Genomic DNA, 26,014 nt, shown 5'->3' on the forward strand with positions numbered 1-26,014 from the left:
TGCCTTGAAAAATGCATTTGGTTCTGCTACAGGGAGGTCCTTTCTCTCCACTCTGTTCTCACAGGACGGGGGCTTTCCTTGGGAAGATCAGGGGTCTCCGGGAAGGATACTGCCCTGAGATGAATGGAAGCAGAGCATCCTGGGAGGGCTGGAGGAGGGAGAAGGGAAAGCAGGAGATAACAGATGGCGAGACCCTCCTGTGCCTCTCCTGTCAGCCTAGATGTAGGCAGTGTTTGGCCCAGACCCCACTCCAGGCCTTCAAGAGCGTTCGCCTTGTGTTGTTGGGCGTTGTCATGGCATTTTTTGCAGAGATGCCTCATAACTTCTGCAGCGTAAGAAAGTCTGGTCCCCAAACCAGCAGCGTCAGCATCCCCCGGTTAGGGAACCTACTACAAGTGCGTGTTCCCTGGCCACCCCACAACTCCTGAACCGGAAGCTCTGGGAGCTGGCCCAGCGGGAGGTTTCAGCCAGCCCTCCTGGCGAGGTGGTGCTCACTCAGGCTTGAGAACCACTGCTCTGAAACAAGACACAGTGCCCGGGAGGTGCCAGTCTGCTTGCCAAGCCCAGGCTGTCTTAGTGGCTCCTGCCTATGCAACGAGTGAACAAGAAGGAGAGGCACCGGGGCCGTGAGGTGACACAGGCTGCTAGGAGGTGCTCCCAGCTCTCTCCTGGATGACGCCTCCTCTCAGCACCGAGTTCTTGCCCGATTCCCTGGCACTTCCAGGGAACAGTGGGCTGAGAGAAGGCGGGCGAGGCGAAGCCATGGTTCCCTCACGCTGTGAGGAGCGCAGGGAGGCGATGGAGCACTGGCCAGGCATGATGTCCAGTGCGTGGTGCTCTGGCTAGTGTCTGGGTCACACAGGAAGGCTGTTTTGCTTCCTCTCTTGCTGGGCCCCTAGAGAGAGCAGCTGCCCACGGCACTCCCTTTCGGCGGCTGGGATGTGGCCTCCTCTGTCTGAGGCCAGACAGCTCTCTCCTCGGCCCCGAGCGCTCTGGCAGAACCCGCGGCTGGGGACAACAGGATCCTGACCCAGAAGCCCAGGGAGACGGACTGGCCTTCCTCTCCCTCTCCAGGGGCATGGCATGATTCTGCTGAGATCTGTTTCTAAAAATAACACAGGACCCAGTCCAGCTGCTAAAAAGCCCCTTTGTGCCCTTGGGACCCAAATGTGGAAAAACCACAGCAGCCCCAAGAAAGGCAATCTGTGTTGCCCAAGAGAGCGCCCACGCCAGACATCCCAGCGTTACCGCCCAAGGCCCGCGTCCTGTCTGCCAGCCTCGTAGCTTCCGGTCCCCGGGCCCCAGGAGCTGCACCTTGCTTAGCGTGGAAGACAGATGCTTAGCTCCCTCCTATCCTGAGCATTTCCCACAGGCGGGTGGGAGGGATCCAGAGGGGCCGCCAGCACCCCTTTCCTTAAACAACCGACCTCCTGATGGCTCTGCCATTCCCACTGAAATCAGCTCTGCCCCCTCCTGCTCGGAAGGAAAGGTCAGTATTCCTGTTTCATCCTCGACATTGTCTGGCTCTGGCTTGCAGCAAACACTCCCACCGCTGAATCATGGGAGACGATAGAGGTGCCCTGGGCCAGCACAACTCGGTTTCTTTGGGGGAGGGTACCTTCCCCATGGCTCTGGGGCGGAGGGATTGCCCTTTTTCATCTTGATATATTGGTGCTATATTTGGATGGAGACGGGAGGTGGGGCCCGGGAAGCATTGGCCTCTTGGGCACATTCCTGGTTCGGTTTCTTGACCCATGCCATGAAGCTTCTGTCTTCATCGTGTTGATTCCTGGGTCTCGGACATGAGCTGGGTCATCAGGCCAAAGGAACAGAGGGGCAACCCTGGACCCGTTCTTGGTATCACTCTTTTGAGAACGCCTAGGCTGTCTGTGGGCCCTACCTTCCCCCGGACTGCCGAAGGCATCTGGCCAGAGCTGATAAGTTTTGTCATTGTCATAACATGTCTTAGACAGTCCAGGTCTGAAAGGGTTCAGCATCGTGGTGTGTTGTAATTTTGTTTGTAGTTTTTGGACCTCACACACACAGAGTATTGATTTGATCAATACTGGACTCGTGGCCCATTTTTATCATTTGGCTCCTGCGAGGCCCTTCCTGTGCTTAGTGTTTCCCCACATTCCACATCTGTTCCCTTTTTTTGTGCATGAGCAGAATTCTCATGTGTTCTTTTGTTTAAATATGTTCCTTCAAATGTACAGAATTGCTTTTTTTTTTAAGTCTTCATTGATGAAAGTATTATATGTGTCCCCTTTTATCTCCCATTGACCCCTTCTAGCTATCCCCACTCGCACTCCTCACCCCAGGCCCTCACCACCCAACTGTGTCCATGGGTTATACATATATACATACAAGTTCTTGGGTTGATCTCTTCCACCCTCCATTGAAGGATTGCTTTAGATGCATGTGTTCCTAATTTATGTAAAAGCTGTTACAGCACCTTTTACCCCCACTAAGCACTGTTTTTAAGATAACCAGTATTACCTTATGTGACCTGTATTTCTAACTGTTGTATAATATCCCCTTTATCAGCTCGCCCATCACAGGGGAGGGGATCCCAAGTGGCCTTCAGTTCCCTGTCACCACACACATGTCCCCCTGAGCATCGTTACACGCGTCCCCTTCCGGACCTGTGCGAGAATCTCTCTGGGCGATGCCCCCAGCAGTAAATGACTGGGTCCTTCATGTCCATAGTCTTAACTTGGCCAAGAAGTACCAGGCGGTTCTGGGAGAAGGGATGAATTCTGGGTCTCTGAAACCCAGCTGTTGAGAGTGATATATTTTCTCCAGGCTGATGCTTCGATTTTAGTGCTGCATTTTGCTGCTAGATTGAAAACGCTGTCAGGCTGGACCTGGAAAATATTATGCTAAGTGACATAAGCCAGTCTGAGAAAGACAAATATCACATGATCTCGCTTATTCGTGGAATATAATAAACACAACGAATTGACCAACAAAATAAGACCTGAAGCATGGAACAGACTGACATACCTCGATGTGGGGTTGGGGAGACAAGAAGAGATAAACCGAAGAACTTACATGCTTATATGCAAAGCCCATAGACAGGGGCGATAGGGTAGTGAAGACCTGAAGAAGCGGGGGGGAGAAAATGCTGTCAGGATAGCCGATTTTGGGGAGAGACAGGGAAGGGCAAGGGAGTGTGTGTGTGTGTGTGTGTGTTGTGTGAGACCCACCCCTTAACCAGGAAGTGATGTTCTCTCTCTAGGAAGTGCTGAGAATTTGCATCAGGTCCCAGGCCCAGGCCCACCAGCTACGGTGTGCCATCCCGTGGGCATGCAGAGCCTGGTTTTGGTGCCCCAGCCCTCACTGGGCTTCCTGGCATGGCCTAGTGGTGGCTGATGATAACAGGTGGTGCCACCTGCACCTGAACTTCAGCCAGTGTGCTCTGCCTCTGACCTTCTGCCCACAGGCCTCCCTGGAGCCTCGGCAGATTGAGGGGAGGGTGTGTGCTCAGGTCCGCTTCTGCAGGCCAGCAGGCATGAGAGGAGTGATGAGGGCGGGCAGGCATGGGGAGCGAAGGAAGACCCCGGACCATGACTAGTCTGAGGAGGGAGCAGAGCAGCCTCTGTGTGGTGCTTAAACCTTCAGAGAGAAGAACCAGAAAGGGGGAAAGCAGAGGGTGGGAGAAGGATGCAGTGCCTGAGAGAAAGAGTAAAGACCCTCTAGGAGGTGATGGCACAGGAAGTGCCCTGCTGGAGGAAGGAGAGAGGATCTAGAGCAGGCTCTCTGAGTCTCTCCCAAGTCACTACCGGTTGCCAAGGCCAAGGGTGAGAGATGACAGAGTGGAGTAGCCCTCATCCCCATTCCCACATCTCCAGGTGGGAAATGGATGTGCTTGGAATCATGCTAGTCCAGAGACTACTGTATTCTGGTGGGGGGAGGAGGGGTACTACATGTGGTGGAGGAAGGACTAGGTGGAGTGTGTCTGCCCCTGAGAAGCCCTGGGTCTAGCCCAGAAAAATCAAAGGGTTAAGGAGGCGTTTCCCTGTTTCTGAGCTTTTACAGGTCATGGCCAAGGAGCAGGTAGGTGTATGTGGGCCAAGCGTGTCAAACACATGCCTGGTTGGCCTGCCGGCCGCAAGTTTGACATGCTTGAGTGGGCCTTCTCATCAAACTTTAGGAAGTAAATCCATAGCTTTGTTTCCATTTTCTTAGCGTCCTTGTACTTGAGGCAGGGTGGCTTTGAGTTCAGGACAGTCACACATCCTGGCTCCCGGAAATTCTCCTGCATGAGATAGGGTGCCCTCCTTAGAGGGCTGTTGGTGTGGGTCCATGAAACAATAGTCGTCATAATGACACTAACTACTGTGTGGACCAACCACTACCTATCAGCCACTATGCTAGGCACTACATAAGAATACATGTGTGTGTCTGTGTGTGTATGTGTGTGTGTGTGCATATATATGTATGTGCATATATATGTACATATACTATATATATAGAGGGTTTTTCTCTGATTTTCACATAAAGTGCTTAGCATGGTACCTGACTCATTGTAGGTGCTCAACAAATATTATTTCCCTCCCTGCCCAATCCTACCGTCGTGTCTCAAATTAAGGAGAAATAGAGCCTCTTTGGGGATGAGGAAGGGAGCATCTGGATCAGAGAAAAGAACAAATTTTATTTGAGGGAGGTGCCCTGAAGCAGGTTTCAGATTTCAGTGAGTGCATCCTAAGGTGGGACCAGCCTAACCCCTCCCCAGTTCTTCTCTTCCTCTTCCTCTTCTCCCCTTTTTTCTTCCTCCTCCTCTTTCCCCTCCTCCTCCTCCTCTTTCCCCTCCTCCTTCTTCTCCTCCTCTTTTTCCTCCTCCTTCTCCTCCTCATCCTCCTCTTCCTGCCTCAGTGATGCTGCCACTCCAACTGGAGCATCTCTGAGTGCTACCTCCTCCTGAGCAGGTGCTCAGCCCATGAAGCGGGCAGGGGAGGGCAGGGAACAGCAGCACTGCCTGCAGTCCAGAGGCCGGAGCTGAGTGTGGCCGCTTATTATTCCAGGCCGGTCCGGTCTGGCTACAGTGCTGCCCCAGCCTGAAGCCCTAGCCCCCAGGCCCCTCCTGTTTCCTTTCTCCCGTTTCCACTCAGGCTTCATCTCCCAGATTTAATAGGTACCGCTGGCAGGGAAGACTGGGAGAGTGGGTTCCATTTAAATCTTCAAAAATACCCCAGTCTCCCCCCTCCAGGGGAGTTACCCTTTTCCCTCACAGCCTGTAGATCTGTCTCTCCTTTAGCCTGCCGGGAACTTTTCCAAGAGTAAGGGATTCTCTGGACAGAACTGGAGGAAACAGAGCACCTGACTGTTGTTTATGGTGTGGTGGCTGAGGCCATGATGTTCTTGTCCCAGGCAGGTCTCCTTTTCTGGGACTCGCTCTGAGCCTCGCTGCAGACTGAGTTGTCAGGAAGTGCGGGGTGGTTTGTTTCTCAGGAATGGATGGCAGCGGGAGGTGGGGTCTGTGTCAGCCTCACGGCCCGGTGTATTGTATGATGGAGGCGATTCTGAGAGACAAAGAGCGAGGGCAAGAGTCAGCATTACCTCTAGATGGAAATGGGTATTTTCTGTGCCCAAGAGGGTTCTGGGTATATTTTCCCTGCAAAGTGTTCCCCCGGACACTTTTGCTGCACAACTAATTGGCCTAAAGCAATTTTTGTTTTTTTATCCTCACTCGAGGATATTTTTCCATTGCTTTTTAGAGAGAGTGGAAGAGAGAGGGAAAGACAGGGAAACATCGGTGTGAGAGAAACCAGTTGGTTGCCTCCTGCACAAGCCCTGACCAGTGCCTGGGCTGAGGAGGAGCCTGCAATCGACGTACGGGTTCTTGACCAGAACTGAACCCGGGACCCTTCGGTCCACAGGCAGATACTCTATCCATTGAGCCAAACCAGCCAGGGTGGCCTAAAGCAATTTTGCCGTAAAAGATAAAATAATTTTTTTAAAAAGGACATAATGATTCTGAGAGATGAAAAATTAAAACCAAAATTTAAAACTATTGAGAAAAAGGAAACTACATCTTCCAATGATAGCATTATCCTTTTTTAAAAATTTGCTTGCTGGTTGATCCCCTTGTAAGGCATAGCACTTTTTCCTTTTTGCTAAAATTTCTTCTTCCTGCCCTAAGAGAGGTATCAATTTGCACAGCCTGGTCAACTTGGTTTTGACAAGTGGGAGGGCTCCTTGGCTCAGGGAGGGATTTGCAGTCTGATCTGTGATCATTTTCCGGTAGAGTGTGCCGTCTGGTGGTCCACGGGGCTTTGCAGTCTGCTTTATACGTAGCTGTTACCCACATTTTAAGAACACCACGTCTACTTGTCACTGTACAGACCGCGGTGAAGGCGGAGATTTATACAATGTGAAATGGGAGTAACTATAAGAACTTCACTCACGGAGAAATAAAAGCCAGCTGACAACCAGCTTAAATACATGAAATCCGCCAAATGTAAGCCTAACTGTCAGCCAGTTATTTTGTCTTTTATGGCAAAACTGCCTTGTAGCCAATTAGCTGTGCAGCAAAAATGCTTGCCCCATAGATGTTTATAGGGAAACTATAAACCCAGAGAGGCCTGCATTTTAAAAGACCTCTCAGGCCCTAGCCGGTTTGGCTCAGTGGATAGAGCGTCAGCCTTCAGACCGAAGGGTCCCAGGTTCGATTGCAGTCAGGGGCACATGCCCAGATTGCAGGTTCATTCCTGATGTGGGGGGAGTACGTGAGGCAGCCGGCCAGTGGTTCTCTCTCATCATTGCTGTTTCTGTCTCTCCTCCCTCTCCTTTCCTCTCTGAAATCAATATATATATATATATATTTATTTTTTTTTAATTTTTTTTTTTTTTTTTTTTTTTTTAAAGACCAATTAGGTGTTTGTCAGAAAACGAGGAGGTTCAGACTGAGGGAAGGAGTAGGGCCAGGCAGTCAAGGTCACTGACTTGCCAAAGCCCGAATCACTTTTTATCTCCTTGGATCACACTGTCTCCCTCTGTAAGGCGGCGGTCCCAGCTGTCCTACCTAGAATTGACGTGACAGTGCTTTTACGTATCATTACAAATTGCAGAACACATTGCCAGACTGTAGGAGGGAAAAAATTAAAATGATTTTGTGATCATGTAGAATGATGGGATTTCTGGGCCCCAGCGAAGAGACGAGAGCCTTTGCTCTCCCGTCCTGTCATCCCCTAGGCTGGCTAACTGCTGGAAACGGAGTGAGAACACACCTCACCCAGCATGCCCGGAGCCCAGTGAGTAATCCTGACCTCACAAGAGGTCTCACCGCCCAGAGCGCTGTGTCTGAGGCCCAGGCAGCGGAGCACCCACTGAGTATTCTTTGCTGGCCGCCTAATAAGGTTAGGGACCAGGCAAGGGCAGGAGTTGCAGGGAGCTCATGTGCTCAGAGCTCAGAGCTCAGGGAGGCGGGGGCACCTGCCTCACCTCCGAATCCCGGAAGAACGTTCATGGAGAAATGAATGGGCTCCCAGCTGGCACTGCCCCCTGGACTTTGTGCCAGCAGCTTAGTGCTTGACCTCCTGAGCAACCTGAAGCAGGCAAACCTCATTGTTCCCACATGCCTCATGTGTTTTCATCTTAAAAAAAAACAAAAACTGTTTTTATTGATTTCAGAGATAGGAAGGGAGAGGGAGAAACATCAGTGATGAGAGAGAATCATCAAGCGGCTGTCTCCCGCACGTCCCCTACGGGGGATCAAGCTTCAACCTCCAGGTTCATGGGTCGGCGCTCAGCCACAGAGCCACACTCACTGGGCTGTGTTTTCATCTCCAGTGACTTTTTCCTCTCTGGTTGCCTATGTGAGTGGGAGAAGCTCTCCTCTTTGATACCTTGAGGAGGAGTTCAAAGGAAGGAATTCTGGCTTAGGCTGCTCCTTTTCTTGAGAGCCAAGGCTATGTAGCCTAGTGGTTATTACCTGGCTAGTGGTTATTGCTGGTGAAGCATCCTTGAGATTTTCCATTCTTCCTCTGGCAAGGAAAGACGGGGTGGGGGTGGGGGTGGGGGGCGCGTGGAGCTTATTGTCCTTCTGCTTAAAAGGCTAGATAACAAAGTTCACTGAGATCAAACGAAGCTTTCTCAAATCGCTAAGTGTCCTGTACTGGGCACTGGGCATCTTTTATCCAAGATTTTCAAGCATTGTCTGTGTTGATGGTATAGTGGTGAGCATAGCTGCCTTCCAAGATTTCCAAGCACTATTTCTGTCTATAATCCCATTCCTTTACCCCTTCTTTAGGATGGTGTGCAAAGGTAGGGCTGATTCCTCCCCCAGGTTAAGGTGGGAGGAAGTGAGCCCTAAGAAGGCTAAATGACTTGCCCAACGGGTGCCTGGGAAGATGGTAAATCTGGTTCTGAATCTGCTGTTGTTCATTCAGTAAGACATATAGCTGAACACCCATCATGTGCAGGTTCTCCTCTAGGCACCGGTGATAAAGCCATGAACAAGATGAGTAAAATCTCTACCTTCATGGAATGGACATTGTAGTGAGCAGAGACAGAGAAGAGATCTGATGTCCAGTTTAGCATGTCAGCACTGTTTTCAGCATCCTCTTGAAAGCTTAAGGAGGACTATGTAAGGACCAAGGTGGGCTTCTTACTACGATAGAATCTTCGCCCTCCACTGCCTCCGAGTAGCTCGGAGGAGAAGCTGAACTGGAGAGAAATTCTGTGGAGCTGATTATCTCTGTGCCAGTCAGAATGAAGGGAATTGGACACACTGCCTCAGGGTTTTTCCAGACCTCCTTGTTTCCAGGATCCTCTGATGACATCTAAAAGTAAAGGGAGTGTGATATTAAAAACAATAACAACAACAAAAGAAAACCCTGTGTAAGTCAGGATAGCTCTAAAAATCGGGGATAGAAGGAGGCAGCAGAAGGCCCATTGGGACAGGGGGTCTGTTTGTAATCACCTCCATCCAGGGGATCCTGCTGAGAACAGGATTGATAGGGATCAGCAGGAACTTTGGCCACATGTGATTTTTGGAAAAATAATTGATAGCCGTAACCAGTTTGACTCAGTGGATAGAGTGTCGGCCTGTGGACTCAAGGGTCCCAGGTTCGATTCCAGTCAAGGGTATGTACCTTGGTTGCAGGCATATCCCCAGTGGGTGGTGTGCAGGAGGCAGCTGATTGATGTATCTCTCTCATCAATGTTTCTAACTCTCTATTCCTCTCCCTTCCTCTCTGTGAAAAATCAATAAAATATATTTAAAAGAAAATAAAAGTAATTGATAAAAGAGAAAAGTCCTCATCTGCTAGTTCATGTGCTTTGTTCACCTTCTAGAAGCGAGGGTGCCATGTCTTTATTAGAGAGAGGCTGAGCAGAGCTCCTTGCTCCCCCCCTGGTAACCAAACTCAAGCCAGCGGGGAGAGTTTAACCACGGCTGGGCCTCTGGGTTCCGGTGCTGCGTCCAGAAAGAGCCCCTTCCCATGTCCGTGGCCATGGTCCTGCCTGCCACACGGAAGCCTCTCTGAAGCTGAAGCCCAGAGCAGGGCTCTGGATAAGCCTTCAGTCCCCCAGCCCGCCCTGTCCTCACCTGCCCATCGCCCTGCTCCTCTCCAGCCAGCATGTGCGAGAGGCAGCACATGCCTTTTTGAGTAACTCTGTTCCCCTGCGACCTTGCTGTGGGCTTGGGCTCTATCGGAATCAAACGCTGTCTTATCCCTGCCACCCCGAAAACACTAACACTCAGGCTTTAAACTCACTATCTCTTCTCCTCAGAGGTCCTTCTGCCCGCCCCCCTTGGGTAAAAAAGTCCCACCCTGTTTCATCGACTGCCAGAGCACTTCTCCCCTTCCCTCCAGAAGCTTTGTGGGGGAGGGAGGGGCTTAGCTCCAAGGCCTGCGCTTGCTTGCCTGGCCTGTTGACAACTGCAAGCTGCAGGATTTTCAGACAGCTGGAGGCGGGGTGTTCTGAGGGGCCGTGGAGGACGGACGGGGCCTCTTCCATCAGTCACCTTCTTGGTGTGTAAGTGTGTGTGTTGAGAGTAGGGAAGGGTATGGAGCAAGAGGGAGAGGGGCAGACTGGCAGGCCATCCTCCAGAGGAACACTCGGGTCCGCACTCTTTTTCTGATCTCTTCTCACCTCGTAGAAGTGAGGTCAAGATGAAAGGATTCTGTAGCGGGCCCACAAGTAGGGAGAACATCAGAGCCATGAGAGCTCATGCCTTTTATTTCCAAGCTTCTGAAGTGGTGGGATTTGTGTTGCTTGGGCTGGGAGAGAGCAGATAGGAAGCCTGGGTGTATCTGAAATTACTTACCTATGTTGGGCTTTACAGGCTGCTGGGGCCTCTGATAGGGGAAGGGGCCTCTCCTGAATGAGTTCTCTCAGCTCAGGGTTCCGCTGTCAGTTCAGGTCGGGCACCAACTGTCACCCAAACCCTCGTGCTAGAACGAGTATCTCTTCTTGCCTCCGCAGGTGCTGGGTCACCATGACTGCTCTAATTGTTTCTTTTTGTCTGTCTTTGAATCTTTTATTCCAGAGATCCAGTTGTCATCGGTATCCAGGGAGCCCTCCTCCTCCTGCTGCCTCTCTACCATCGCAGTTCCTGGTTGTTGCTAAGGTTGCCTCCATGGTAACATGCGCATGCTGTTTACACTTCCATCTGGGCAAGCTGGTCTAAGCTAGGAACCTACCTACCCTGGACAACCACTTCTGTCACCACCTGGGGGCACCAGTCATCGTGGCACGTGGTCCGGCTTCCACTCAGTTCCCCCGTCCTCTTCCTCTTCTTGCTGCCAAGCTTCCCAAGGGAAAAGGATCTTGGCTAGAAGCTCTGAAGCTTATTGCACAAGACAGAGCCCATCCATTTCCTAACTGGACTCCCACAGAAGCAAGAAACAGGAAGTAGGCAAAGAAGCAAGAGACCCTGATCAGTTGGAGGGGAACTCCACATTTTCTCTGACTGAGGCTGCCTGAAGGGCTTGGAAACAGCAGGCAACATGACAAACCCTTCAGAACATGCCTTGCCGGCCAACTCGACGATTGAGAGCCATGAAGGGGAATTTGGCTGCACAGTCATGGACCTAAGGAAGCTCATGGAGCTGCGTTCATCAGAAGCTCTGACCCAGATCCAGGCCCACTATGGAGGTGTAATGAATCTCTGCAGTAAACTGAAAAGCAACCCTGTGGAAGGTAAAGGCCATATGAGGAGTGGGGAGTTGGAGGAAGTGGCTAGGGTTAAAAAATATGTGTTTTTCCAGCTTCTAAAGAGGCATCTGGAGCCATGACTGGTATACCTGTGTCTAGTGGGGAAAGTGTGGTATATGAAGCACTAAAAGGTGGTGAGGCCATAGAGAGCCGTGTTCCCACACACACTGATGTTTAGGGAATGTGCTATTCTCAGAAAATTCTTCTTTCTTCCCTTGTCTATATCAATGGACAGAAAGGAGGGTATTTATCTCTATTTTGGAAACATTTGTGTTAGAGATGCTTTTATCAGTAAATAATCATCAGGTCCCTTATTATGTACTAGTCTTTTATTGCAACAGGATTAAGATAATCATTTTCCCCCACACTGATCTTACCATGTTAATCTCTAATGTATACAGTTAAAAATAAGGTGGTAAATCGTAAGGTATATCATTATAATTGTACCCATCAAATATGTGGATTACTCCTATTTCCTGTCATGGAATTATTGATGACTTTTTCAACCTGCCTGATGCACGTTTAATGTGGTTCTTCTCAATCTATACTTAAAAGAAACTAAATATCCAGCTTTATGCTTGCCTGGCTCAGTTGCCCAGTTGCCCAATGAGCCATGGTAATATGAAATTTTGCCTCATCAAAAACGGAGAGAGAACAAAACAAACCTTGCGCCTCACTTTTTGTCTGGTTTCAGCATCTATGCTACAGGCTCTTGTTCGGTCCTATCAGTCAGGCAGGCCATGGTTGAGTAGCATGAGATGAAATAAAGATCTTGTTCTTTAGATGCCTTCAGCCTCTTGAGGTGTACTATTTCTGAGTCTCCCATAAAGGCCACATCATCTTTTTTTTTTTCCCCCACAGACAGGAAGGGAGAGGGATAGAGAGCTAGAAATGTCAATGAGAGAGGAACATCGACCAGCTGCCTCCTGCACACCTCCCACCGGGGATGTGCCCGCAACCAATGTACATGCCCCTGACCGGAATCGAACCTGGGACCTTTCAGTCTGCAGACCGATGCTCTACCACTGAGCCAAACCGGTTTCAGCCACATCATCTTTCTTGCAATTCTAAGAAAAACTCTTTAGGAATTATAAAGGGGGGCAGGGAGGAAAAGGGGGAGATTTTTATCTCGATATCTGTTCATTGTCCATGCCTCGTTTTCTTTGCAATCTGAGAACGGCTCTATGTGTTCTCTTTACTTCTGGAATTCAGATTTATGTCTTACAGGCTTTGATTCAAATATCAGCTCTACCTATCATTTAGTACCTGGATAACACGGTACAGTTTACTCGTCCTCTCTAAGTCTGTTTCTGCTTTGAAAATGATTTTAATACCTAGCCCATGGAGTTATTGGGATTAAATAATGCAATGTATACCATGGTGCTCAGATTTATAATGGGGATTCAGGAAGTTGGCTGTCTCAGATTAACCTGGATCCCATGTGTCTAAAGATATTGCTGGAATATGAGCATTGTTATATCTCTAAAGGTTATTGCAACCACTGTCCACTTCTTCCATTCACCTCCCTATGTCAAAAAGAGATCTGGTTGGGGAAAACAAAAAGCGGCAAAAAGAAAAAAGGGAGAGAGAGAGAGAGATCTGGCTGAGTTGGCTGGGCATAGTTGCTTTCATGTGGCTCAGTCTTATCCGCTTACTTTCTTTATTCTGCCGCCCTGGTTGTACCATTGACCTTCAAGAGAGTCTATTCCTGGTAGGTTTTTACTCAGATAATGCACCCACCACAGTTTAGACAGGATCTCCTTTTTCCCCCTTTCTATCCTGCTCTTGACCCCTTTGGTGAGTTGTTTCCCTCACAAAGTGAAACTATGGAGTCCAAATAAGCTGGAACCCAGGATCCAGACTTTCTCCCCAAATTTCTAAATCCTTTCTCATAGCTGCTACTGTTTACTCTCTGATTCCTAGAGAGCTTCCATTCCCAAAGGCCAACATATATTCTACTTGAATCTCCACGCCATTTGTCACACGTTACAGAGTTAATGCTCTTAGATTCTTTCCCAGTCCGGTTTCAGGCTGATAGCTTGAAAGCCTCCTCTGTGGACAGCAGGTGCCTCTGTGGCCACAGACCCTGGCCATGCCTAGAGCCCCGTACCTCTACCATTGGCACAGCTGGCCACTGCCATTCTCCTGCTTCCTAGATCCCAAACGTGTGTCCTGATTTATTCCTGTGAAAGATGTATCATGGTGCTGGTAGTTGAGCTGGGGAGTTGGGGTGTCAGAAAAGAACTTTCCTATGAGTAATCTTTAACCTCCCCACCTCAGTGCCAGCAATGACGTCCTCATGTGTGAGAGGAACAAAGGGGCAGGAAAAGACACCACCAAATAGCTCTGACTCAGGGGTCTCTCCCCAGACACCGGTAATGCTGAGGGCTGTTTAGTTGGGCAGGCTGAGAAAAGACCATTGCTATCAAGTACCCCATTGAGCTGATGCTATAAAAACCAGCCTATTCACAGAAGATCACACTGAAGTGCCTCACAGCCCAGCACAATCTTGTCACCTGTGGGTGGCCCCTGTAGACTAATAATATGAATAAATTAATTTGTCTGGTACTTGAATTCTGTTGTTTGGAAACCAGCATGAAGTAAGGCTGGGAAGATGGATTCCTAGAGTATGACCCTTCACCTTCCTTTTTTTGTTAGTTGACAGTATCTGTAGTATAGGTTGACTTTTTTTTTTTTTTTTTTTTTTTTTAACCATAGCAACAAAGGGGCCTTATTGAACTTGGAGTTTATAACATTATTTTTTTTAACTTTATCTTTCAATTACAGTTTACATTCAGTATTTTGTATTAGTTTCAGGTTTATAGCATAGTAGTTACATAATCAAATATTTTACAAAGTGTTCCATCTGTCACCATACGTAGTTATTACAGTATTATTGATTATACTTCCTATGCTATACTTTACATCCCCATGACTATTTTGTAACTGCCAATTAGTACTTTTTAATCCCTTCACCTTTTTCACCCAGTTCCCCAATATCTCCCCTAATCTGTCAACCATCAGTCTGTTCTCTGTGTTTATGAATCTGTTCCAGTTTTCTTTGTTCATTTATTTTGTTCTTTGGATACTACACATAAGTGAAATCATATGATATTTGTCTTTCTCTGACTGACTTATTTAACTTAGCATAATACCATGTCCATCCATGTTGTCGCAATAGTAATATTTCTTTTCTTTTTTTCTGACCAAAGAAGATTCCTTTGTATATACACACTGAGTGGCCAGATTATTATGATCTCTGAACACATAATAATCTGGCTGCTCAGTGTATATCTTATATAATAAAAGGCTAATATGCAAATTAGCCCCTCAACCAGGAGTTCGACCAGCAGGCAGGCTGGTCAACCAACCATGTCCCCTCCCCCTGGCCAGGCTGGACAGATCCCACCCATACACGAATTCATGCACCAGGCTTCTAATAACCCTCCCCCCCCCCCCCCCCACACACACACACACACTGAGTGGCAGATTATTATGCGTTCAGAGACCATAATAATCTGGTCACTCAGTGTATATACCACAGCTTTTTTATCCACTCATCTATTGATGGGCACTTGGGTTGCTTCCATATCTTGGATAATGTAAATAATGCTGCAATGAGTATATTTTATTATTTTATATTATTTTGAATTCGTGTTTTGGGTTTCTTAGAATAAGTACCTAGAAGTGGAATTACTGGGTCATAAGGCAGTTCCATTTTTAAGTTTTTGAGGAACCTTTATACTGCTTTCCACAGTGGCTGTACCAGTCTGCATTCCCACCAACAGTGCACAGGCTCCCTTTCTCCACATCCTCACCAACACTTATTGTTTACTGATTTATTGATGACAGCCATTCTGACAGGTGTGAGGTGATATCTCATTGAGGTTTTAATTTATATTTCTCTGATGATTAGTGATGTTGAGCATCTTTGCATCTGTATATTGCCACATCTGTATGTTCTCTTTGGAGATGTGTCTATTTTGGTCCTCTGCCTATTTTAATTGGATTGTTTGTTTGTTTGTTTGTCTTTGGTGTTGAGTTATTTACAAATTTTTTATGTTAACCCCTTAATGGATGGATCATTGGGAATATCCTCTTCCATTCAGTAGGTTGTTTTTTTCATGTTGTTGATGGTTTCCTTTGCTGTGCAAAAAATTTACCTTGATGTAGTCCCATTTGTTTATTTTTTTCTTTTGTTTCCCTTGCCTGAGGAGATACGTTAGGGGAAAAAAAAAAATTGCTAAGAGAAATGTCAGAGATTTTACTGCCTATATTTTTTTCTAAGATATTTATGGTTTCAAGTCTTACATTTGTCTTTAATCCATTTTGAATTTATTCTTGCATATGGTATATGAAGATGGTCTACTAGTTTCATTTTTTGCGTATATCTATCGAGTTTTCCCAGCATCATTTGTTGAGTAGAATGTCTTTCTCCCGTTGTATGTTCTTGCCTCCTTGTCAAATATTAATTGATCATACAAGTGTGGGTTTATTTATGGGCTCTCTGTCTGTTCCATTGATCTATATGTATGTTTCAATGCTGGTTCTATGCTGTTTTGAGTACTATAGCCTTGTAGTATAGTTTTATATGAAATAGTATTATACCTCCAACTTTGAGGTATCATACTTTCTCAAGATTGATGGAGTCTTTGTGTTTCCATATAAAATTTGTGGTTATTTGTTCTAGTTCTATGAAACCACCATTGACATTTTTATAGGAATTATGTTGAATCTACAGATTGCTTTGGATAGTATGGACATTTTAATATGTTAATTCTTCCAATCCATGAACACAGTATATGCTTTCATTTATTTGTATCTTTTTCACTCTCTTTCTGGAGTGTCTTACAATTTTTCAAGTATCTGCTTGGTTAAATTTATTTATAAGTAACTTTTTGTGGCAGTTATAAGTGGAATTGTTTTCTTCATTTGCCTTTCTAATAGTTTATTATTAGTATATAAAAATATAATCAATATCTGAGCATTTATTTTGTATCCTACTACTTTACTAAATTCATTTATCAAGTTCTAGTAGATTTTTGGTGAAGTCCTTAGGTTTTTCTATGTACATTATATGTCACTTGAGAATAATGACAGTTTTACTTCTTTCTTTTCAATTTGGATGTTCTTTATTTCTTTTTCTTATCTGATTGCTATGGCTAGGACTTCTAGTACTATGTTGAAAAAGAGTGGTAAAACTAGACTTCCCTTCTCTTTTTTTCTGATCTTAAAGAAAACATTTAGTTTTTGCCTATTGAGTATAAATGTTGGCAGTGGGTTTGTCATATGTAGTCTTTTTTATGTTCAGGTATGTTCCTTTTATTCCCATTCTGCTGAAAGTTTTTATTGTAAATGGATGCTGGATTTTGTCAAATGCTTTTTCTGCATCTATTGATATGATATATAATTTTACATATTCTATTTTGTTTATGTGGTGTATTGTGTTAATTGATCTTCAGATATTGTACAAACCTTGCATCCAGGAGTAAATTTCACTTGATCGTGGTGTATGATCTTTTTAATGTATTGCTGAATTTTATTTGCTAATATTTTATTGAGGTCTTTTCTTTTGCATCTATGTTCATCGGGGATTTTGGCCTATAATTTTCTTTTCTTTGTAGGGTCTTTATCTGGTTTTATTAATAAATTAGGATAATGCTGGCTTCATAAATTGAGCTTGGGAGCCTTTCCTCTCTTGAATTTTTTAGAGTAGTTTGAGAAGGATAGGTGATAGTTATTCTTTGAATATTTGGTAAAATTTAACCATGAAACCATCTGGTCCAGATCTTTTGTTTGTTGGGAGTTGTTGTTTTTTTTTTTATTACTACTTAAATTTTAATTGTTATAGTAAGTCTATTCAGATTTTATGTTTTTTTCTTTGATTCCACTTTGGGAAATTGAATGCTTCTAGGTATTCAACCATTTCTTCTCGATTGTCCAATTTGTCGGCCTATAGTTTTCATAATATTTTCTTTTGTATTTCTGTGGTGTCAATTGTTACTTATACTCTTTTCTAACATGGTTTTATTCTTGTAAATTTACACATTCTAGAGGAAGGTGGGAATTAATTTAAAATTTTTAAGTCATATATAACCTTTCTCTCAACAGGCCAAAAGGTGCTCAATTAGTTGCCTAATGGAATGTTTTATGTTTTCTGACTCACAGTCCTCATGCTAGAGCAGCAACAGGGAATCTCAAAGCACAGATCATTTAAGTTTATTTTCTTTATCAACATAAGAACATCCAAACCTGTAGAGAATTCTCATGAGAGTTTATTTGAGCCAAACCATTGACATGCTGGGAAGTGAGCTCTCAGGTGCTCCGAGAATGACCGTTCGCAGCTCCTTTTACTCATTCAGAATTAAGGAGGGAATGGAAAGGAGATTACATGGAGGTAGGAGAAAGCAAGGCAGAGAAGTGAGGAGGGAATGGAAGGACGATTCCATGGAGGTAGGAGAAAGCAAGGCAGAGAAGTGAGGAGGGAATGGAAGGACGATTCCATGGAGGTGGGAGAAAGCAGTCTCTGTGATTGGATTACAGGATGTGTCCTTCTTTCCCCAAAGAACTTTCCCACATTGGTCCTCAGCTGTGCTACCCTTTTTTAGGAAAAAGAAAGATGTTTTATGAGGAGGAGCCAACAGTAGGGAGAAGATCTATGCCCAGACTAGAAAGGACAGAGAAGGGGAGCCTTCACTAAAGAATAAATCATTACCTGTGGACTTGGTTCTGAAAGGTAAAGCCTGTTCCTATTGAATTTGCATCTAGAAGAATGTTGGTGGGAATTGTATCTCATGTGCCCTCTCTACCCTGCCACTTCCCTCCTCTGAGCAGAGTTGAGGGTGTGACATGGGATACAGAGGGCTTCCAATTCCTTTGCAATCACATTCAACAAATACTTAATGTCTAGCCGGCGCTGGGGACACAATGACGAGCCCAGCAGGCACAGTTCCTCCTTCCATAGAACTGACAGGCTATAAGAGAATACCCGGAAAGAAAGGCAGTTTCAGAAATATTGTCAGAGCGCTGTGATGGGTGTTACAGGAGTACACACGTATGGGGACCTAGGCTGAAGGGATTGCAGGGGACAGGAAGGAGGCCTAGGAGTTGGAGACAGAACTCCTGTATCATCGGCCTGCCTCAGGAAGCTCTGTGTTGGCCATGCTCTACCCTCAGTCTTCTGGCTGGTCTAATCATCAAGTAGACATGAGAAAATAACCACACTTAACACATACATGTGAATGGAACCCCACATACAGGAGAGGATTAGAGACCCCACTTGCACGAGAAGTTCAGAGTCAGAAGGGGTCATGGAATTTGTAGGACACTGAGCTAGGGGTGAGGTAAGGGGCGTTGGGGCTTCAAAGGGTCATTGCAGGATGATCAGAAGAAAAAAAATAAAAGTTTGTTCTACCATTTGGAGAAGTCAAAATGTTACCTCCGATAATCTCTTATATCTGGGGAAGCCCCTAATTCAAGTTCTTCTAGGAGGTTAGAGGGAAGGGCATATAGTTTCTCCTGAGCCTGAGGCGAAAATTGCCTTTAGCTCAAAACAATCCACACCCCGCATAAACGCATCTCTGGGCGGCTGTTCTGAAGCCCCAGGTAATTGCTACCCCTTACTGAATGTCCCTGGCTTACTGTGTGAGCATCTGTGCCCAAGCGCTGAGCATCTACTAGGCTTAAGGAGCTGAGATCCTTTGGGGAGTCAATGGCAGGAGGGGAGAGAATCTTTTATAAGATAATCAGCCCGAATTGCAATTCTGGTTCATTAACCGAAGAATTTAGGTTAATGTCTCCTCCATGTTAAGACCTTAGGGCTTTCACAGCTCCTTTTGCCGTGTTCTGGAGGCATGTTTTTTTCCCACAAGCTGGGACATCCTGCGGTGGTGGCAGATTGGGATTTCTAATGGCATGGTCGATCCGGAAAACAAATCTGAACACCTAGCCCCCAATAAGTGTTCACCTATACAACACTACTGCATTACTATTAGCCCTACAAGCGCTAATATTACTTCCATAAGATATTCGAGAAATAAAGATGTATGGGGTAATATAAAAAAGTTCTAGTATTTTTCCTGGCCTCGACAGATGGAAGCACACCCACTCCTTAGAGACCACCGCTTTAGAGAGCGTTAGTGTGGAGGGGAGTGGAGTGGAGGGAACTGGAGAGTGAGTGACTGTGGATGGAACAGATATAAGATGGGCAACTGGCTTTTTTTAAAAAAATATATATTTTATTGAATTTTTACAGAGAGGAAGGGAGAGGGATAGAGAGCTAGAAACGTCGATGAGAGAGAAACATCGACCAGCTGCCTCTTGCACACCCCCTACCAGGGATGTGCCCGCAACCAACGTACATGCCCTTGACTAGATTCAAACCTGGGACCTTTCAGTCTGCAGACTGATGCTCTACCACTGAGCCAAACCGGCTTCGGCAGCAACTGGCTTCTTGGAGACTTTCTTCTCTCTGTTTGAGGATATCCCTGGTTAGAAGCTCATCGGTTTCAGGATAGAAGCAGAGCAGAGCTACCTCTCTCTCCTCTCGCCCTCTACCCCGCAGCCACCCCTGGCACCCTCGCCCCACTTCTACTAAAGATGCCAAATAAATTATCCTAAAAGTAATGTATGTGCTTGTGGCTGCAGAGATTCACAGCCTGCAGAGGTCACCCTTGGGGCAGATATGTTAGCCCTGATTTAAGATGCGAGAGAAACTCCAAACAACAGAGCATGTTGGAGAGAGGGGGCGGGGAGGAGTGGGGAGAACAGACCAGCTCAGACCGCCAGAAAGCAGCTCTGCTGGGAAGTGAGTAGTCCAGGCAAGCCCAGTCGCTCCATAAAAGGAATGTTTAGTACTTGGTGGAGGGGTGGGCAAGATTTTCACAAAACCTGGGGGAAGCAGCATCACTAACAGCCATATGGTGGATGATTGAGAAAAAAAACAGGAGCGTAAACGTGCCTGCCCTCAGTCCCTCCTCCTGCAGGGAATTCCACGGTGCATCCTGGGAGTTCTGTCTGGCTTGCGCTCCTGCCTAAGGTTGAATTAGGCCAACTGTGCGTGACAGCAGCGGGCCTTCTCTCGCTAGCTCAACCCCAGGCTCTGGGGGTTCTTTTCCACCCAGCCCCTCCCTGCCCAGAGCTGGGCTTCTGGGTTAGCTGGCATGAAGCTGCCAGGCAGGGGGGCAGAGAAATCTGGTTGGGGTGAGCAGCTGCATCTTCCTGAACCTGAGCACCCACCGTGCTCTCTCCCCTCCCACTAGCCGGGAACCCTCTGCACTGCAGAAGCGGTTGTGCGGTATTTTTTTGTTGTTTTTGTTTTGTTTAAAAAAATTTAAAAAAATTATATATATATATATATATATATATATATATATATATATATAATTTTTTTTAATAGAGAGGAAGGGAGAGAGATAGTTAGAAACATCAATGAGAGAGAAACATCAATCAGCTGCCTCCTGCACACCCCTATTGGGGATGTGCCTGTTACAAAGGTACATGCCCCTAACTGGAATCGAACCTGGGACCTTTCAATCCGTAGGCTGACGCTCTATCCACTGAACCAAACCAGTTTTTGGCACGAGGTTTGTTTTGAATTGCACCTTCTTGTTGCTGCCCTGCATGGAACCGTCGAGGGGGTCAGTTCCTCTTGACCCTGGACTGAGGCCGGTGCTGCCTCTCGCTGGAGGGGGGCCTTCGCTCTTCTGGATGAGCTCTGAGGTGTGAGCTGGGAGTGTGACGCGATGGAAGCACCTGCACGCAGTGTGGAGAAGGCAGCCCAGGAGAAGGGTGCGGGGTCCTTGGGGGGCTTGCCCTTCCCGCTGACAGAGTCGGGTGTTCAAAAGGGGCCCAGAGCAGAGGGCCAGGTAAGGGGCTGTTCCCTGGGGACACGCCCACCTCCGCAGGGTGTTTTGGAAGAGGTTGAGGCAGGGGGCATTCTTCCCCAAGCCCACCACCTCCTGCCGGCCCCTGGGGACGATGCTTCATCTCTGGGTTAACCAGAAGGCCAGGCTGCGGATGTGTTCAGCTGGAGAAGCTGAAGTTGGAAGCAGCTCTGCTCAGCAGCAGGAACTGGCTAAAGCCTGTTAGGTTCCTTTCCTTTCTTTTTAAATTTATTTTTATTGATTTCAGAGAGGAAGGGAGAGGGAGAGAGAGGTAAAAACATCAGTGATGATGCCTCCTGCACGCCCCACACTGGGGGTCAAGCACGCAGCCTCGGGCATGTGCCCTGATTGGGACTGGAACCATGACCTTCTGGTTCATAGGTCGCCACTCAACCACTGAGCCACACTGGCCAGGCATGCCTGTGGCTTCCTGTATTGACTTGAAGCTACTCCTCCGGGTAGCCCCTCGCCCGGGGTTTCTAAGGTAGGCCTTGAAAGGCATTCTGATGTCTGTGCTCCTGTCCCAGAAAGGACTGCCTTCAAGTCAAGCCCAGAGAAGCCTCGCCCTTGTGCTGCCTGTGTGGGCGAAGATTCGGCTGTCTGGTGAGGTGTCATCACTCAGACAGCTGGGAAGTCCCTCGTGAGGCCCAACCCAGCCAGCCACACCCTTCCTGGGGCTGAGCTGGTTCTGATAAAGAAGGGTGCCTCTGCCCACAGTCCTGGGCTTCCCAGGACCCCTGGCCCCGGCCCCTTCTGCTGGAGCTGGGCCACGGAGGGCCGGCCGCAGAGTCCCACCCTCGCCCCAGGCCCCAGCACAGCGCTGCACACACACATTTTCCATCTCCCGCCCGCCTGGGCAGCGGCCTGTCACTCCCAGCGTGGGGTGGGGGCGATGACTTCACAGCCTGCATTCCTGTCACCTCTCCCAGCTCCTGTGTTCAGTCTGGTCCCGGCCCGAGCACTCCTGTGTGGGTGGACTTTCCCATGTCCTGGTGGACAAGGTATCTCTCCTTTTCTTGACGTCTTTTAGGAGAAACCCTTTTCCTATGTTCCCAGCATGCTCTCCCTGCCAAGCCTTCCTTCCCCCTCCAGGAAGCCCAGCGTTTGAGAAGCAGCGCAGAGATCAGAGCTAAACCCCTCTCCTGGGCTGGACGAGGACGAGTGTGCGATTACGGCTGCTGGGCGCGGGCCCAGCGGCCTCTCGGGGGCAGGGGGAGTTGGAATGGCAAGCCCAGAATCGGGGATTGGCCCGGCTCCCAGCCCCACATGGCCTCCTGTGCCATGCCACATGTCTGAGGGAGGATTCCCAAGGCTACTATGCTAATAGCCCAGCCTAGCCCTCCCTGCCACGGGGCATGCTGGGAACTGGGACAGCCCCATGGCTTCTTAAGGTAGCTAGTGAAGAGCGTAGGGTGATTAAGGTGGAGCACACAGAGGAGAGAAAATGGCACAAAGGAAGTACGTGTGGGACTGAGGGCCTCTAGGTGCGAGCAAGGCCTGACCTTTTCTGTTTTCCATGCTGTGTCTTGTTTCGTTCACTTGGGTCCAAGAAAGGCCAGAGTGAACCTTTGATTGAATACAGAGGGTATAGGTTGGACTCTGACAGACGTGGTGTCACCCCATCCTTGAGGGCAGAGCTGACTCACCCCAACTGTAAGCAGTGGTAACGGGCTGATCTGCTTAGAGGCACAGGAAAGCACCTTGAGGGACTGCCCTGGGTGGATAAAGTGGGGTGGCCAACCCTCTCTGTTGGCCTGGGACTGAGCGGGTGTTCTGGGCATTCCCAGGAGGCGGGAGCTTCATTGTACAAACACCAGAGAAGTCCCAGGCAAACCCAGACAAGCCCTTGGCGCCGGGATGGAGCCTCAGGGAAGCAGCTGCCTCTGCCCAGCCCCTCTGTGGCCAGGTTGGCATCCAGTGGCTCCCGGTGGAACCCGACAGCCTTGGTCACATGCTCCGCTTGAGTAGTTACCTAACCGCTCCACGTCTTAGTTTGCTTATATGTAAAGTGGGGGTAAGAGTAGCTAGCGCATGGGGTTATTTCACATGAGAAGACACAGAAGTACCTAAGGAAGCGTCCGACACAGACGTCACTTAAATGTTGGCAAACTTATGTACTGCTCATTTATTCAGCTCACTCAACAGATATGGATGGGTACCATGTGCCAGGCACTGCTGCGGACCTCAGGAACAGTCAGAAGTCCTGCCCTCGTGGAGGGGATAGACAAGCAATCAGTCAATGCGTTCTAGCATATATTAGGGGAGAAGGCCAGGAGAGGGGACCATGAGCAGGGTAAGGGAGACGGGGAGTGCTGGAGCAGAGAGTCCTAATGTTAAATACAGTGGTCAGGGAAGGCCTCACTCTGAAGGTGACGTTTGTACAAAGACCCCTGTACAAGGAGGGGAGAGAATGACCCCTACCTAGTGAAGAGGAATCTGAGCAAAGGGAACGGGGGCCCCGAAATAGAAGCATGTGGAGTGCGTTCAGAGACTGAGGGGAAGGCTAGCTTGGCTGGGATCTCCGTGGCCCAGGGGAACGTGGTAGGAGGTAAGGGATGGGCGGTCTGGGGGCTCCTAGGGGGTCTTATTGGCCATCATACGGTCTTCAGTGCCCAGTTTCACTCCAAGGAAAAGCCACCAGAGGATTCTGAGGAGATGAGCGTCATGAGTTGGTTTGGAGAATATCATTCTGGCTGCTCCATTGAAGAGAATGAGAATAGAAGGCCAGAGGGGGAAGCAAGGAGACCAGTTAGAAGGCAGTTGTAATAATCCAGGCAAGAGATGATGATGATGGTGATGATGATGATGATGCTTTAGACCTGGATGGTAGCCATGGAAAAGGAGAAATGAGCAGGCCTTCGATGTATTTTGAATGTAAAGCTAACAGGATTTCCTGATTGAATGGATATAATAGATGAGAGGGAGAGGGAGAAAAGAAGAAGGAGTAGGAGGAGTCAAGGATGATTACACGGTATTAATATGAGAACAGAGAAAGGCAGGGCCACCTCACATGGGTGGTGGTTGCTGTTGTGGTTGTTGCTGTGGTGGTTGTTGGGCCTTCATTAAGCCAGTGTGGTGTTCCTTATGTTGATCCCTAACATCTGATGTCATGGTTTGCCCTCACAGCTTGTACTCGCTCTTGTAAAGGAGGCAACGACCACTCTTTTTTGTGAATCCCATTACACCGTGAATCCCATGACATCGTGAATGACTTTATATTGTGAACCCTGCCTCCTTGAGAAGCATCCCAAGTAGACCGGCAGATGATGAGACCTCCTGTTCCCTCAAGCAAGGCTGGCCCTCCAGCACAGCAGTCCCAACTTGGCACAGCCTTGCTGCCAGGGTCCCTGGGGAGGAGGAACCAGCAAACCCTGCCCCTGGCAGCTCTGCCTCTGCCTGCCTGGGGATTAAGATGCCCTGCCCAGGAGCACTCCTTTCCCAGGCCCTGGCTTTCCTTCCCCGCTGGGAGCCTGACTTCTCAGAGCCTCTAGGAGCAGCCTACTTGCCTCCAATGCTCTTGCCAAGGCATGCTCCCCTGCAGAGCTCAGCAGTGCCACCCAGAGGCCAGAGTGGTGCCACTGGGCCCTGGGAGGCAGGAGGCTGGGTATATGAGCATCGGGCACCACTCCCCCCACCAGCTCCTGTTTTCCTCCCCTAAACACAAGCTCTCGAATCCCAGACTCCCCACGTGTGGATGCCAGTTCACTCTCCCTTTGCATCCAGGCAGGGTCCCAAATCCACCTTCCCAGGCAGGTGAGTGTCTCGTGACGGGGAGGCTGTCTCAGGCCCTGTAAACAAGACTCCCTTCTCAAAACCCGTTTTTGTCTGAAAGCCTTCCTCAGTCTAACCCACACCTTCCCTCTTGCCTAGTTAAGGTAACACTCTTGGAGCCTATTCAGTGGAGAGGGCGAGTCGATATTTGCCCTCATGCTGCACCCCCCACCCGAGGCCAGGGGAAGCCCTGCATGTTGGCTTCAGTCTGAAGAAGCCCCCTGGCACCAGTGTCTCCGTTTTCTCCCGGCAGAGTCCTGTCATCTGCTTTTCTTTGCACTGTTGTTTGTGTTGTTGTTTTTTAAATACATTTATATTGATTTCAGAGAGGAAGGGAAAGGGAGAGAGAGATAGAAACATCAATGATGAGAGAGAATCATGGATCGGCTGCTTTCTGCATGCCCCACCCTAGGGATCCAGCCTGCAACCCGGGCATGTGTCCTGACCCGGAATCAAACCGTGACCTTCTGGTTCATAGGTCGACGCTCAACCACTGAGCTGTCTGGGCTGGGTTCTTTGCACTCTCTGAAGCTCTGTTGGCTGATTCTCACCCTCCTCATCTGCTGGCTTTTTTCATGACGAAGTTGCCCCACCCTGCCTGTGAGGACCCACCCAACTGTGCAGCCCAGTGACTTCAAGTGCCAAGAGGGCCAATTTGCTGTTTGTTGTGTGGAAACAACTCGAAGCCAGCCAATGGGCAGGAATGGAAACTTTAGGATTTTCCCACTTCCCTTAAAGTATAAACCCCTGGGGCCCAGCAGAGAGGCCTCGCTATGAGGAAAGCACCGGGAATAATTCTGTTTCCTCTCTGGGAACATGCTCAGAACATGTGTGCACACTGGCACAGGCATGCAAGCATGTCTATGTTAGTGGGAGCATGCTGGTTCTCAAGGATGGTGTACTCTCTGACTTTGTGGCTCCATCTTTTTTGTTGTTGTTCTCTTTTTATTCCACCTGAATAGCAGTACTTCTCTTAGTACTTAGTACTTAGTCTAGATATGTAGTACTTAATAGAATAGCAGTACCTCTTCGTGGGGTGTGCTATTGTGTCTTTGTGTGTGTGTCAGAGAGGGAAGGGGATGTGTGTGCAGAGGGGATGCCCAAGGTTGGAGTCTCAGCGCCTCTTTTCTGTGGATCTCCTACAGCCGCTGAAATCAGGACACCTGGTGGGGCTGTGCCTCCTGGCCTCCTAG

General features: G+C 48.2%; 1 protein-coding gene across 8 annotated transcripts in view; it reads left to right on the top strand.

Moving 5' to 3' along the window:
* The window catches only part of ATP2B4 (ATPase plasma membrane Ca2+ transporting 4), a 97,886-nt gene that overhangs the window by 35,760 nt on the left and 36,112 nt on the right, over positions 1-26,014 (top strand). For all 8 annotated transcript variants that reach the window (XR_004988679.2, XR_006741911.1, XM_036442090.2 and 5 more), the window contains exon 2: positions 10,499-11,151. Coding sequence is in view for 6 of the 8 variants with exons in the window: in XM_036442090.2 (XP_036297983.1) it covers positions 10,959-11,151 (193 nt within the window). In the remaining 2 variants the exon portion in view is untranslated. The remainder of the gene's footprint in view (positions 1-10,498; positions 11,152-26,014) is intronic.

This window comes from Pipistrellus kuhlii, unplaced genomic scaffold (genome assembly GCF_014108245.1).
Source record: "Pipistrellus kuhlii isolate mPipKuh1 unplaced genomic scaffold, mPipKuh1.p scaffold_m20_p_18, whole genome shotgun sequence".
Classification (NCBI taxonomy): Eukaryota; Metazoa; Chordata; class Mammalia; order Chiroptera; family Vespertilionidae; genus Pipistrellus; species Pipistrellus kuhlii.